Source organism: Lagopus leucura, unplaced genomic scaffold (genome assembly GCF_019238085.1).
Source record: "Lagopus leucura isolate 7727_CA_CO unplaced genomic scaffold, USGS_WTPT01 Super-Scaffold_100004, whole genome shotgun sequence".
NCBI classification, from domain to species: Eukaryota; Metazoa; Chordata; class Aves; order Galliformes; family Phasianidae; genus Lagopus; species Lagopus leucura.
The window spans coordinates 48,683,374-48,696,473 of NW_024962264.1; the positions used below are offsets into that span (position 1 = coordinate 48,683,374).

Genomic DNA, 13,100 nt, shown 5'->3' on the forward strand with positions numbered 1-13,100 from the left:
AACAGCACAGAATAAACACAGATGATTAAAATAGAACTGCGTTGTGTGCTTCAAGTGACTGAAAAGCTCTCAAGATGCCAGCACAGATAAGCCTGACTTAAATAATCCTTCAGGCTTCCAGCAAGAATGAGGTACCCTACTGACGTGGCCTTCTATTGAAAGCAGAGCAAAACTATACTGAATGAATTTGTGATACTTTAAGGTGACCTTTTAAATGTGGAAGTTGGCCTGGAGACTTGTTACACATGTTGCATGGCACTTGCCTTCCAAATTCTTCTTGTAATAGCTGTTGCTACTGCTTCCAGTGTATAACTCTTAGCCAGGCAGCTGGAGAGCATGAAATTACATTTTACTCTCACTGTCCCCTTTTCTACCAGACCTGTGCCTTCAGTTCCTGGTTTCTTGTAGCCCAAGGTGGTTCAGAAAAGACCCTTCCCAAGAACTAAACATTAGGTTGTTCTTTAGGACAAAGAAGAAACTATCATCCTTCTGAGATGCAGGAGAGAGTCTTGATGCACCTCCTAAGGTACTGAGCCAAAAGAATAAAACGTAAGGATAGAGCGGCAGGATGCAAGCCTTCACCCAACTTAGTTGTCACTGGGTGCTCAAGGTGCTTGTACTGCACAAATTATGGCCCCAAAAGTCATGTGCTGCTAATAACCTTTAAACTAAAAGCTAGTTCTAGATCAAGCAGTATAAATGAAGGCTATTTTTTCTAGACAGATGAATGTTTAAAAAAAAAAAAAAAAGCCATAAAGAAAGGTGTATACTTGGGTCCCATAAAGTCAACTTTTTCCTATATGGAGTTAGGTTGTAGGACTTCATTGAAAAGGTTGTATTGTTTCATTGAAACTTCATTGAAAAGGTTGCCTTGTATTTCCCATTCCTGAGTTTAGTAGCATGATAGTAGCTGCTGCTTTTTAACCTCTGTGTTTGTGTGCATATACATATATGTAGGTCACTTCAAAGGTAATGCATCCTATTTATTTCCATGGAAACTACAACAGATACAAAGAGCAAATTCTCAGCTGGAAAACAGTATTTTTCAGTGCAACCACCACCATGCATTTTCACCAGTGATAAGAGCCTGCATGCCACACTGAAAAATCTGCACCAGTGGAGGTGATCCGCTCTTCCCACTGTTGAAACACCATCCACCACCTCACTGTGCTCACATCCACTGGTTGGTATCTGTAAGCATTCAGCAAGTGTCAGTAAATATCAGTGGGTCCCATTTTCTCCACGTGAAGGAGTTTAGTGATGCATCTTTGCTTCATACACACTTCCATGTCAGATGCCATTTTGTCATAGTGCCCCTCTGCTGCCATCTGTCATATGGCAACTAAATATAATTGAATATTGGCAGGAGGGTTCAACTTCTACTGCTGTGCCACCAGTGTCCACCTCTGATGTGGTGGCTCAACATAATGAGGAGGCATTACTGAGGTCACCTCTCAGTCTCCTCTTCTCCAAATGCTATATATAAGAATAAATATGTTGGTGAATACATGTATAACCAATAAATTGTAAATGTTATAATTAAATATATTATAAATATATCTATATATAAATATATTACACTTCAATACATGCATTATAAAAATATAATGTGTCAGTCACCCTCATGACTGTCTTAAATAGAGCTTATGTGGTATAACAGTATTACAAGTAGTTTGGAAGATTATACATTGAAAATTCTGTCAGCTTGATATTTCAGCACTAGTTCATTGATGGAAGCTGTGTTGTGAATGGCTGAACTGGGTTTGATAATCAATGCTGTGTTATAGCCCTCTCATTTGAGGAACATTGCTTTATCTCTTAGCTCACAAATGGTTATAGTGAACACTCAGTACAAACTGGTAGAACTTCTTGTTCTAAGCTTCTGTCTTGAAGGCCTCCTACACGGGAGCATGCTTTTCATTTAAACTGGTCAAAAATATCTAACAGTGTATTCTGTGTTTGTATTTTAGATACGCGTTTGTTAATGATGTCTTGGGAGATATATTGTTTGTGAATATTCTCAGTGTTTTCTGGAGTAACATCGTTCAGTTATTTCTATCTTACCATTCACCATCTGATATTTCATGTCATCAGAGGCTCAGTGATCTTCTTATGGTGACTCTGACTTTCACACTACTTCATCTTTTCACGTGACTCTTTTTCTTCTAATTCATTCTGTTTCTTGATTGTCAAGGATGTCAGTCATGTCCCAGGCCCTCAAGGCCAGCAAAATTACAAAATGAGATGCCAATAGAAGTCATGCAGTTGGAAAAAAAAAATGAGGGAAGAGTGGAAAAGGTGAATTGATATGGCACCAAGGTGAATCAGCAATCCTGGAGAAATAAGAAAACAAGAAGGAACAAGCTCTTGCCTAGATCAGGGTTTGTATGCATTTGAACTTACTGTTGCATCTTCATCTATGAAATGTTATGTCTTTTAGCATGAAAGTCAGTGCAGTGTTCTCCCTCTGGCATGACTGATTGGCGGCTCTGGGTCTCAAGAGTTGGTTCGTAAGCTAGGAATGCTGCTTTGAAAGGTACCGTCCATTCTTTCCTAAGTGTTGTTGAGAGGAAGACAGTAATTTGTCACCTCACAGGACCAAACTTGATATTTTTGTACCAGACTGTTACTGTCCCAGTATGAGCGTGTATTTATTTTATCTTAATTCTACACTTACTCATAAAAATGTGGGAGTCGGGAAGGTGGTGTTCACTGTTTTCCCTCTCATATCTCTAAAAGAAGCTAATGCAATTTAGAAGACAATTTAATTCCGTCAAAATGCCCTTCTTTCCACCTTTTTTTTTCCTCTTATTTCTGCTGGCCAGCTTGTAGGAGAATAATGCACGTAGGTGTCAATTTTATGCATCTTTAAATCTGAACTCTGGATAATACTTCAATTCAATTTACAGTCTGGCCCACATTCAGGACTGGCCTATCATACCAGACAAATTGTTTATCACGTTATTTACTAACTTTGGATGTGGCTGCCAACAGAGTGTAAACAGTGATTTCATTACCCAGAAGCATCAGATCCCAATCCAGAATATGTCACAGGGTTGTCATCTTCTGGCATAGTTGGGGAGAAAAGGCAGAGCTTACAACTGCTCTGAATTGCAAAAAGGGTATTTTCACAGAGGATGATATTTTGCCCTTATTATCACACAAAATTTTCTGTCAACAATCTTTATGGTTCCATTTTAAACTTTTATTCATGGGATGAATGACCACATCGTTGGTTATTTGTCCTTAACTCCCTACTTATCTGTCCTTTTCCTTGCCACCAGCATCCATTCCGGTTCTCTTATCTTGGTAGCCAGTTTATCTGCTTAATTCACACGTTTCTCTGGGCTTCCTTCAACTGCAATCTTTGGTATGAGAATCTTTTCCTGGCCTGGCTCATAAACTTGCTAATTTTTCCATCATGTCTTTTCTGAGAACTTCATTTCTGCTTTGGGCAGTTTCAAAGGCTTCTCTAAAAGGCAGTAGTTTTAATAAACAATTTATTTTCAGCTCATCTGCCACTGACAGTAGACATCATTGATTACTGCCTCGTGTTCCTGCTACTAGTCCTGTTCCTCTTGTTTCCTTACCTATTCATCACACTGCTTTAGAGTTGGGAAGTGCTTTTGGACAGAAATTACGCCACTGTTTCTTCTGGAAAGAGACAGACTTGTGAGCTGTGTCATCATCACTGTCTTCCCGATATTTCTCAACCTTATGCTTTGTCTTTATCTTTTTTTTTTTTTAACCCTAGTAATATTCTTAACCCTTAAAAATCTGAAGTTTTCCTCAAGCATTTGCTGTCAATTTTAATGAGAAGCACAGTTTTTCTGAGCAGAGATTGCAGGAGCAGTCCCAGGATTTGTGGCACCCTGTGGCAGCAAGTTCTGGAAAGTCATCTGTAGAGTTTCAGAAAAGTCCTCTGAAGAGGAAGCGAGGGGGCTGACACAAGAAGAAGTTACTGTGAAGGTGGACAGCTGTCTCAGTCCTCCACAGTAGCTGCCTGTGCTGAGTGGGAAATGCAAAGCAGCGGAACTTCTTTCATGGGAAGACTGAAACGATCCCAGTGGCTGAGCTCACTGTAATGGATAAACAAGTTCTGTGTTGAGCTAGACGAAGCTGGTTCACTGGCCTCACTACTTTGCTTGTGATGTTGTGGAGCAGCTAGCATGCAGGAAAAGTTCACGCCCTGACCACACAGCAGCGTGTTTGTCTGCTCATCCATTAGGTTTGCATGGGAAAAAAGTTAGAAACTTTGCTCATTGCAGCAGCTTTGCAAAAAAATTTGCAGAGCTGATAGTGGGGTCCCTTTACTGTGCCTGTTTGTGCTTTGGCCGCCACTAGAGACTGTGGAAGGTGGTGGCTGCCATTGCTAAAACCTCTGGTAACTGCTCTTTTTTCAATTATCTGACAACTGAACTGTCTCACATTCAAGTTTTTTTTCCAGCAGCTGCTACGTCCCTTAAGGGTGGTACAGTAGTCAGGAAAGAGAGCTAATCATCACTAGGCAAAGGAACAGTCTTGTTTCAGCAAAAGGTATTACCTTTTCCAGCTATTCACCTTACATAAGTTTTTCTTGCATGTGCCGGAATCTTTTCTTGTCTTTTGGCTAATTTAGTGACTGTTAAATACCAAATTTGTACTGGGTCACGGAGTTGCAACCTATTTCAACTGAGAGGGTTGAGAAAAACCTGTTTTTACTGCTGCTCATTTTCAGTCATCTGCCATGTTTCATCCCAGGAGAGCAGCACACAGCTTGTCATTGAGACAAATTTGCTAGCTGGTATACAGAGCCCTCCTACAGCTGGTGCTTGTAGGATAGGGAAGTTTTATGTGTATAGTCGGGAAAGAAGTGAGCATGAGGAGATAGTTAATAGGTTTTTGTCTTTTCATCTTTGGCTTCTCAGTCTTGCTGACTCAGTGGGCAGTGATCCTATGCTGTCAGTCACATCTTCTCTGGCACAAGTGGTTTTTGTAAGAAATTTTTTAATTAACTGGAATAGTTAATTTTCTAAGACATATTTTTATTGCTGCATGTGAACACACAGAGGCTATGCAGTGTAATTTTTCAGCTGGGATCATTAAATCTGCACTATTGTGTAGCTATGTATTGTTTTCAATTCAGAAGAATTTTACATGGATTATTAATGAAAACTGTAAAAATCCAGTTTTCTCCTTTTTCTTTCTGTAACTGCTTCACATAATAAATTGAGGTTCCTAAACCTACCTTGTATAATCGATTTTTCAATCACCGTGAAAGAAATGCAAAGTTTGTTATCTCTGTCCTTTGGAAAACAGAGTCCTATTGTCAGAGTATGGGTGACGGCACTTTGTAATAGTTCCTCTCTACATTGTTCCTCCATACGTAAGTAAACTTTTTTCTTTATTGGCAGGCTATTATTTTATTTTGTTTTTCAGCAGAGATCTGTAGAGCAAGTCCTAATGGCATTTCTCACTTACTGAAATATTTCTGTCATTGGTGTTTCCAGTAGTACTTATCTTTCTAGAGTTTTGGAGCCTGTTCTGACTTTTGAGAAGTCCCCAGTTTTTGCCGATGAGATAAAACTCTGTACGTTATAGACAACAAGCAAAATCCTAATGTCAGACATCATTCTAAGGGCCCACAAAATCTCAGGGCTTTAATACTTCTTGTGTCTTGAGCCAGGTGGCCTGCTGTGTCAGCAAGCATTTTCAAGCAGAACGTGGGCTTTTGATGCAGAAATGGCAATACAAAGTGTACATATCACTTGAGATGGCTTTTATAGATACATTGCTGACGTGGTTTTACAAAGTTGTGTTCAGACAGGTGTAACCTATGGAAATGGAGGTAGATAACATAGTGCTGGAGTACCCCAGGGCACTGTTGTCAGGTTGGGCGAACAAGATAGCACTGTCCCTAGCTATCCTGGGGAAAGGGCAGGGACAGGTGGATGCTCTATGCTGGCTGACCTGCGCTACGTTTCTGGTCATATACTTATTACCTGTCTTAATTCTGAGCATAATTCTGTTTTGATGAATACCTGCAATCTGCAGGCATTTTACAAATCAGGGATTGTAATTAAGCCCCTTGCAGTGTTAATCCCTTATAAGAATAGAAGGTGATTATGTTGTTGGTGTTTTTAAAATATGGTCAGAGTAATACCCAGTCTTCCCAGTCTTCTCAGTTCAGGAATCTCTCAGCAACAGATATTCCACATTGGTACTATCTGCTAATGTAAAACCTCTATTTTGAGAAAGAGGTCCAAAGGTTGAAAATAAACTGAGTTTTCATTGTTACATGAACAGGCCAGGGAGCATGCATGCTTTGATACCATTTTTTTCTGGTAAGGTAAGTATCATAGAATCATAGAATGATTTGGGTTGGAAGAGACCTTTAAGGTCATCTAGTCCCAACCCCCTGCTGCAGGCAGAGACATCTCCCACTAGAGCAGGTTTCTCAGAACCCCATCCAGCTTCCACAGGGCATCCTGGGAGGGATGGGTATCCACAACCTCTCTGGGCACCTTGTTCCAGAGTTTCACCACTCTCACAGTATGAATTTCTTTCTAATATGTAGACCAGATCTGAATGCAGTACTCCAGGTGGGGTCTCACGAGAGCAGAGGGGCAGAATCACTTCCCTTTGATCTGCTGGTCACACTTCACTTGGTGCAGCCCAGGATATGGTCGGCCTTCTGGGATGCAAGCGCCCATTGCCAGCTTATGTTGAGTCTTTCATCAACCAACAAAGTAGAAGTCTTTTACTGTAATTTCCCCTGCAGCTGCTTTTAACTATAGAAAGTACTGTAAGGTGGTACCCAACATTCCCTGTACTTCCTAAGGAAATTTTTGGTAGTCTCAGTAAATTTACCAACAGATTAATCAGAGAAAGAATGTTATAAGTCTCTAATGATATATTTTTAATTCTTTCTCAAATGGCTAGTTATTGAAGTTCATTGTAATTAAAGGAGCTTGAAGTTTCATGAGTGTCTTCCTCCTGCAGTTGCTCAACTGTTTCTTTGGTGTACTATTTCTAATATTGTGATACATACAGCTGATAAACGTATCAATGATGCCAGTACAAATGGAAATTGGATTTGTAGAAATTATTCACATGTTTCTTTCATGTGGAACATCTGTCTTATATTTGTGTATTTACACTGATGATAAACAGATTACCCTGCTGTGACAAGATGTACTGGGATTTGTGATATTACTGTGACATAAAACATGTCAAAAAGGAGATCACAGTTCTAACCAAAGCATCACAGCCGTTCTATGTTTTTTTAGGACTGTTATTATTAATCAGTGTAGCTTACCTAAGTAAGGAATAGAGTCTATTTCCATAATGCAGCAGATTAAATCCCATCCATTTAACCTTACCTGATAAAGAATGTAATATTTATGTGTCTTTAGCAATTCTGTCATCAATAAAATAGTTGTACTGATAGGCAGTTATCCAATGTTGACTTTTCTTACAGTTAGCAAGCTTACCTAGTAACAGTTTTATAATCTTTACCCATAAACAAGTAGGTAAAGCAAGATATCAATTAAAATCTATTATTAAAATATCTTAGGTGGAGTTACAGTAATTGATAAATTCAAACATGAAACTTTAATTCTACATCTCTCTATTTAACCATTATCACAGTCTGATCATTTGTTTTTAGGTCAGTCATGTGATTTAAAGTTCCAGTAATAAGCAAATAGGGTTTGGAAACTACCTCAGTACCTGGGATCCTTTGCATACCATAAGCTGTGTGATGCAGTGAAAGTTACAATTTCTCTTATCTTGAATTTGTGCTCTGGTTTTACACTGAATCTCGATTTTGGTACAAGCTGACCAAGTCTCATTGCTAATTGTCATGCCTTTCTTTTTCTCTGTTCTAGCTGAGACAATCACAGTCGTACTGCACAGACACAGAATGCCTTCAGGAATGTGAGTAACTGTTAAGTTCAGGAGCACGGAAGTAAAATAAACGGCTGTAATTAAATGTTATAAGAACATATTAAATGAAATCAAATACTGTGGTACTGAAACCATTATGTGAGGGAGGTAATTCCTGAGAATTTGTGACTCACATTTAACATTTGTACATGAGATGCATCATATGGAAGAGGATGCTGAGCAAGTGGGAGATGTCAGTACACCAGCACCACAGATGATCAAGCCCCAAGTATTATGTATCTTACCACTAACTTCCAAGTAAGATTATTTAAAATTCTTTCAAACCAGAGAATTTGGAGAACTTTATTTTTCCTCCTTACTGTCATGGCAGCTGAATATCACTGGTTATTCAGCTAAGGCAGCTTTGGCTGATAAGCTGACATAGACAACAGCTGTTTGACTGTTTGACTTGGTGGCTGTGTAGTTAACAAAGCAGTGTATTTAAATATACAATTCCTTGAAACTCGCTGTGAAACACATCAAGAATACCTTCCAAACAGTGAGCATGACTGGGATGATCAAGTGTTACCAGCTTCTGCTGAAAAGTATAGCTGTGCAGAGATTATGCAGTAATGTGAACATGCCCTGAGGTGCTCTGTTTACACTTTTCATAGTCTAAACGAAATGTTGCCAAGTGCTTATAAATAACAATGAAGTGGATCTGTTTTTTTCTATACTGCTTTACTATATGAGTGAGCATATGAGCTCACTCAATTAGCCTGCATCAGGACTATTGTAAGGCTTCCAGGGAATAACTGAGCAGTGCTCCTGCTGTTGTTACTCTTCTAGAAGTGCTTGTGTCTCCCGTGGGTCTGGGATCTTGTAAAGGTTTCCAGGATCCTGGGGTGAATGCATGCTTTCCTTCACTCTCGTGTTCCTATCTTCACACTACTGTAAATCCTGTTCAGAGATGGGCATCTAGGTTGTACTTGCACTGTGTCTTCCCTGCATGAAACACTCCAGCACTCATTGTCAAGATAGGCTGAAGGGGAAAAGTTACAAGCTTTACCAAATACTCCCTGAAAAAAAAAAAAACCCAAAAGAGTGGGAATCACGTTTGCCGTAACTGTATTTTTCCTTTTGAGCTTTCCAAATTAGCTGTATGTCTGGGACCTCCATCACGACTATGCATCCCTAATGCATCTGTCCTTGGGAAGATGTTTTAGTCTCCTTCTTTAGGCTGCTATGTCTAATTTCTTTTTGAATCTCTGTTTTTTTCTTGAATCCAGGAGAGGGAAAGGCAGATGAGAGGAATTAGGCTAAAGGCAGATGAGAGGAATTAGGCTGTGCATCCTTGTGAGCTGTAGTTCATGGTTGAAACCAAGCAATGATACATTCTCACTTAAACCTGAGGAGTCATTAGTATTTATGAAGCTCTCAGGCTAAGGGCTGTATAAATGAGTAAGTCCTGTTATGTATAGGCACAAAGCTTGTGGGATAGCTTTCAAGCTATACAGTCATAGTACAGTGGAGACGTGAACAGATTGTGGCAAATAGCTTTCAATCCTGAAAGAGATCTTTGCAATAGCTCTCTGTGCAGATGCAAGCAATTTGGCAGCAATTGTTCCAAACCAGTGGTTTGTTTCAAAAGCCCAAGGCAGAAATTATAGAGTAAATCCTTTCTACATTATTATGTTGCCTTAAATTTAGTTCCAGCAAAGGTATTTTTTTGCTGATGCGATCACAGTGACTGCCTGTTTGTCAGATTTCTGTGTGATTCTTCTGTGGTTCCATCCTTTAGCCAACATGAGGTCTGTGAGACTCCCAGGAGTTAAAAGGCAAAAATAAACAGATTGAGCCTGGAGAAGCTTCTAGAGACATTTTCAGACATAGATCAAAACAATTCTGGGCCCATCTTCTGTCTGTTGCTTCATGCCCTTTCTTTTCAGCTGTATCATGATGAACTTAAGGTTGAGTTGGATCTCCTCTTCTCCAGGCTCCATTTTGTGTTACTTGCTGCCTTTGATTCCTCATTTCCAGACCTTGATATGAAGAAACTCATTGTACTCCCACCCATTTGCTCATTCCCTGGATTTCGTCTTCCTTTTGGAAGCACAGCTGGGAATGTTGTCATAGACAGATTCTTAAGTTGCAAGGTTGTGGAATAACTGATGAAATGTGTGTGGTTTTGTTTTGGGAAATGTCAGGGCTGTGGTTCAGCCTGTGTCACAGCAATGTCATGTGTTGTGCTTGTGCTGTTGCAACCAGCTGGAAGTTATCAGGAACACCCTGCATTGATTCTTCCCGAGAACACTTTGTTTCTTCAACTCTTGGTATCAGATCTTTTGTAGATATTTGGAGCCAAGTCAAAACAGGAGCGCTAGCTGAAGTACAGCACTCCCTCACTCAGATTTTTGTGTTATTAGCTCTAAATTCTTACTTTCGGTTGTTAGCATCATTAAAAAAGTGGAAAGTTTCCTGCCAGGACTGGAACGAGTGCTTTCAGATTTACACTCCTACATATGAGAGGAAATGAGCACCACTTCAGAGAGCATTTGGGCACTCTGCTTGATGGCTGTTCTCCATCAGGATACCTGCTGTGATATGAAGCACACATCAATCTGATCACTTTTCCCTTCATTTCAGTGAGTGTATTGGAGTGCATTTTCCAATGGCAGTATCAGTGGTTCATCCAGTCCAAGGAGGCTCTACAGCTGCTGCTGGGCTACTCTGATGGCTAGTGGCCCTTCAAAGTCATCCTATCCTGTGGAAGGAAATTAGGGGCCGCCACCTGAGTTTAATCTCTGTGTTCAAGCAATTTCCAGACGTTCTGATCTGGAATTACCACATTCATATTTTGATTACTATTATTTTCAATGCTCTACTGGTTTGTAATGTTAACAGTCAGAGATGACTGTCTGAAATGTTGTCTACCCTACTTCCAAATTTTTATGTAATTTAAAGTGAATCTGTGACTCATCTTGAGTTGTACTCCTCCAGGGAAGTCACAGCAGCCTGACCTAATGGCATGAAATGTCTGCCAGCTCTTCCCTCCCTTTTCTGGTAATTCCGTTCTCCCTTCCTCCACTCGAATCCTTTTTAGATCTCTTCAGTTTCCTTGTCCCTGCCTTTGATTTTGTCAGCGTGCATGGATTATCTGCTGAAGGTCCCTCAGGCTCTTTGTCTTCCTCGATGATCCATCTACAAAATACTTCTCTTCATATGGTTTCATGCATTTCTTTCACAGAACAGGCAAAGCTAAAAACACTGTGGAAGGGTGTAAATCAGAGAGCGTATTTTTGCCTTTCCACATTGAAGAAGTTAAATGGTTAAAAGCTGAGCATCCAAGAGGAAATAGTATTGCCATGAGATGGCAGACTAAAAGCATCACAGAGATTCTACTTTCGCAGTAAAAGAAATGCAGTCTTTCTTCTTTTTTCTCTAGAGTGCAACCTCACTTTGAAAAATAGGACTTTAAGAGGAGAACTAATCTCTTGTGAGGAGTACTTAACAAGGCATTTGCTTATTTTAATTCTTGAGATTTCAGCTGCATGATCATGATGGGGTTGACCTTCCACCTGTAGAAATTATTTTTTCCAAATTCATCATTTTAGTAGCTTTGACTGCCATACAGTAGAACATTAAATGAGGTGGCTACATAAGGTTTTTTTTTTTGCCTTCTTGTCTTTCTCTGAGAGAAGGCTAGCTTGTATGGCCTACTGTTGTGCATGTCAGTCTCTGTTTCTATAGGTGAAAGCAAGCCAAACAATTGTATCTTGCACATGGAACAACAGTTCTGACTCACTGTAGTAATTATCTCCTATGAGTGGTAATCCCAGTCTCAGAGCAGCCCCTCATAAAGCTTTCTCCTCCACAGAGATAACTAAAAAATTGCAAGGGGTGAAAACTGTTCCCAGGCTTCGTTCAGAGTTACTGGGTAGGTAGGCAGACTCAGTCCAAGGGATCAGAGACAATGAAAATAAAGATCTTGGGCTGGATTTGGTGGTCTATGATTAGCCAGGTTAGAGACTATAAGCTTCACTTCACCGTGACACAGCTTACAAGGGGGAAATATGTTGCAGCATTCCATAGCAGTTGGTGCCTCGCAGGAACTGAAAATTAAGAACTAGATTTTACTGTAATCAAAATGGATGGCAGGGGCATTCATCTGTGAGATCAGGACAGTTTCCTAGTCATCTGGAAGTCCTAGAAAATATCACCCAGAGGTACTCTTAAAAGCAACCCTTAGTCTTAAAGAAATCAAAAGACCATCCCAAAATTACCTGCAAAATATCAATTGTAATTAAAACCACTTTGTTTGTGAACTCTCACAACATTTTTTCTACCCGTAGACGATGGGTAGATGGATAAATTCCATCCTACTTGGTTTCAGCTTCACTCGGCTGTTCTTTATCCATTAGCTGGTCTCATCTGATTATTTTATGACCTCTGTGATGCAACTTTTCTTAGTGAAAGATTCACAACATACTATTTTTCGCAGTAGCTGTAACAGCTTCTTGTTTGTTCTTTTGATTTCTGTTGCAAAGCTTGGAAAAGTGAGACACCCCATCTGTGTGAGACTTTGCTTATCCTCACCTCTTTATGTCAAGAGATCAAAGAAGCAGATTCTGAAATATCTCACATCCTTATTAAAACATATGGTCATTTGTAAATGAAGTGGCTTTAACAGTACTTGAATAGTATAAATAGTCTAGTAGCTGTTTTCATATCTAGCATGCTTTGAGTAGGTAGTACAGGGCCAACTGTGTTAGATCAGCTGTTGCCTTACTTAGTCTAGAACACATTTTGGTGCATTTGGCTCAATGCACACTGTATTACAAAACAGGCTGGGTAGAAATTGTGTCTTATAGGAATGCCTGTGGTTTCCCACTGTGGTTCCTTTTACTGCTTTCCATGACCTGTAGTGTCAATTGTATGTGAAATCAAGTCTAGCACATCACCTGAATTTTCATTCAGGTACATAGCAAAGCAGGCACCTCAAGCTGTCCTGTGTGCTGCTGAAGGTGGTCTCAGGGCAGCTGCTAATGTTGTCTGGAAGCTTGAAAGTAAAGCGGTTATTCATCTCATACAAAATTGTGTGCTGCTTTGCTGGCCTTCATATATAGTGAAGGTCATCCAAGATTTAAAATGCTGTTAAATCATGTTATATATGCTTTCTGAGTCAGTCTTGTGTTAGAATTTAATGAATTAAAGGCTGTAACATTCTCATTCAT

The 13,100-nt window shown here is 39.8% G+C and overlaps 1 protein-coding gene across 1 annotated transcript in view; it reads left to right on the plus strand.

Annotated features, from left to right (window-relative positions):
* The window catches only part of SMIM14 (small integral membrane protein 14), a 40,118-nt gene that overhangs the window by 21,410 nt on the left and 5,608 nt on the right, over positions 1–13,100 (plus strand). The window contains exon 3 of the mRNA XM_042871374.1: positions 7,869–7,917. Within this exon, the coding sequence (XP_042727308.1) occupies positions 7,869–7,917 (49 nt within the window). The remainder of the gene's footprint in view (positions 1–7,868; positions 7,918–13,100) is intronic.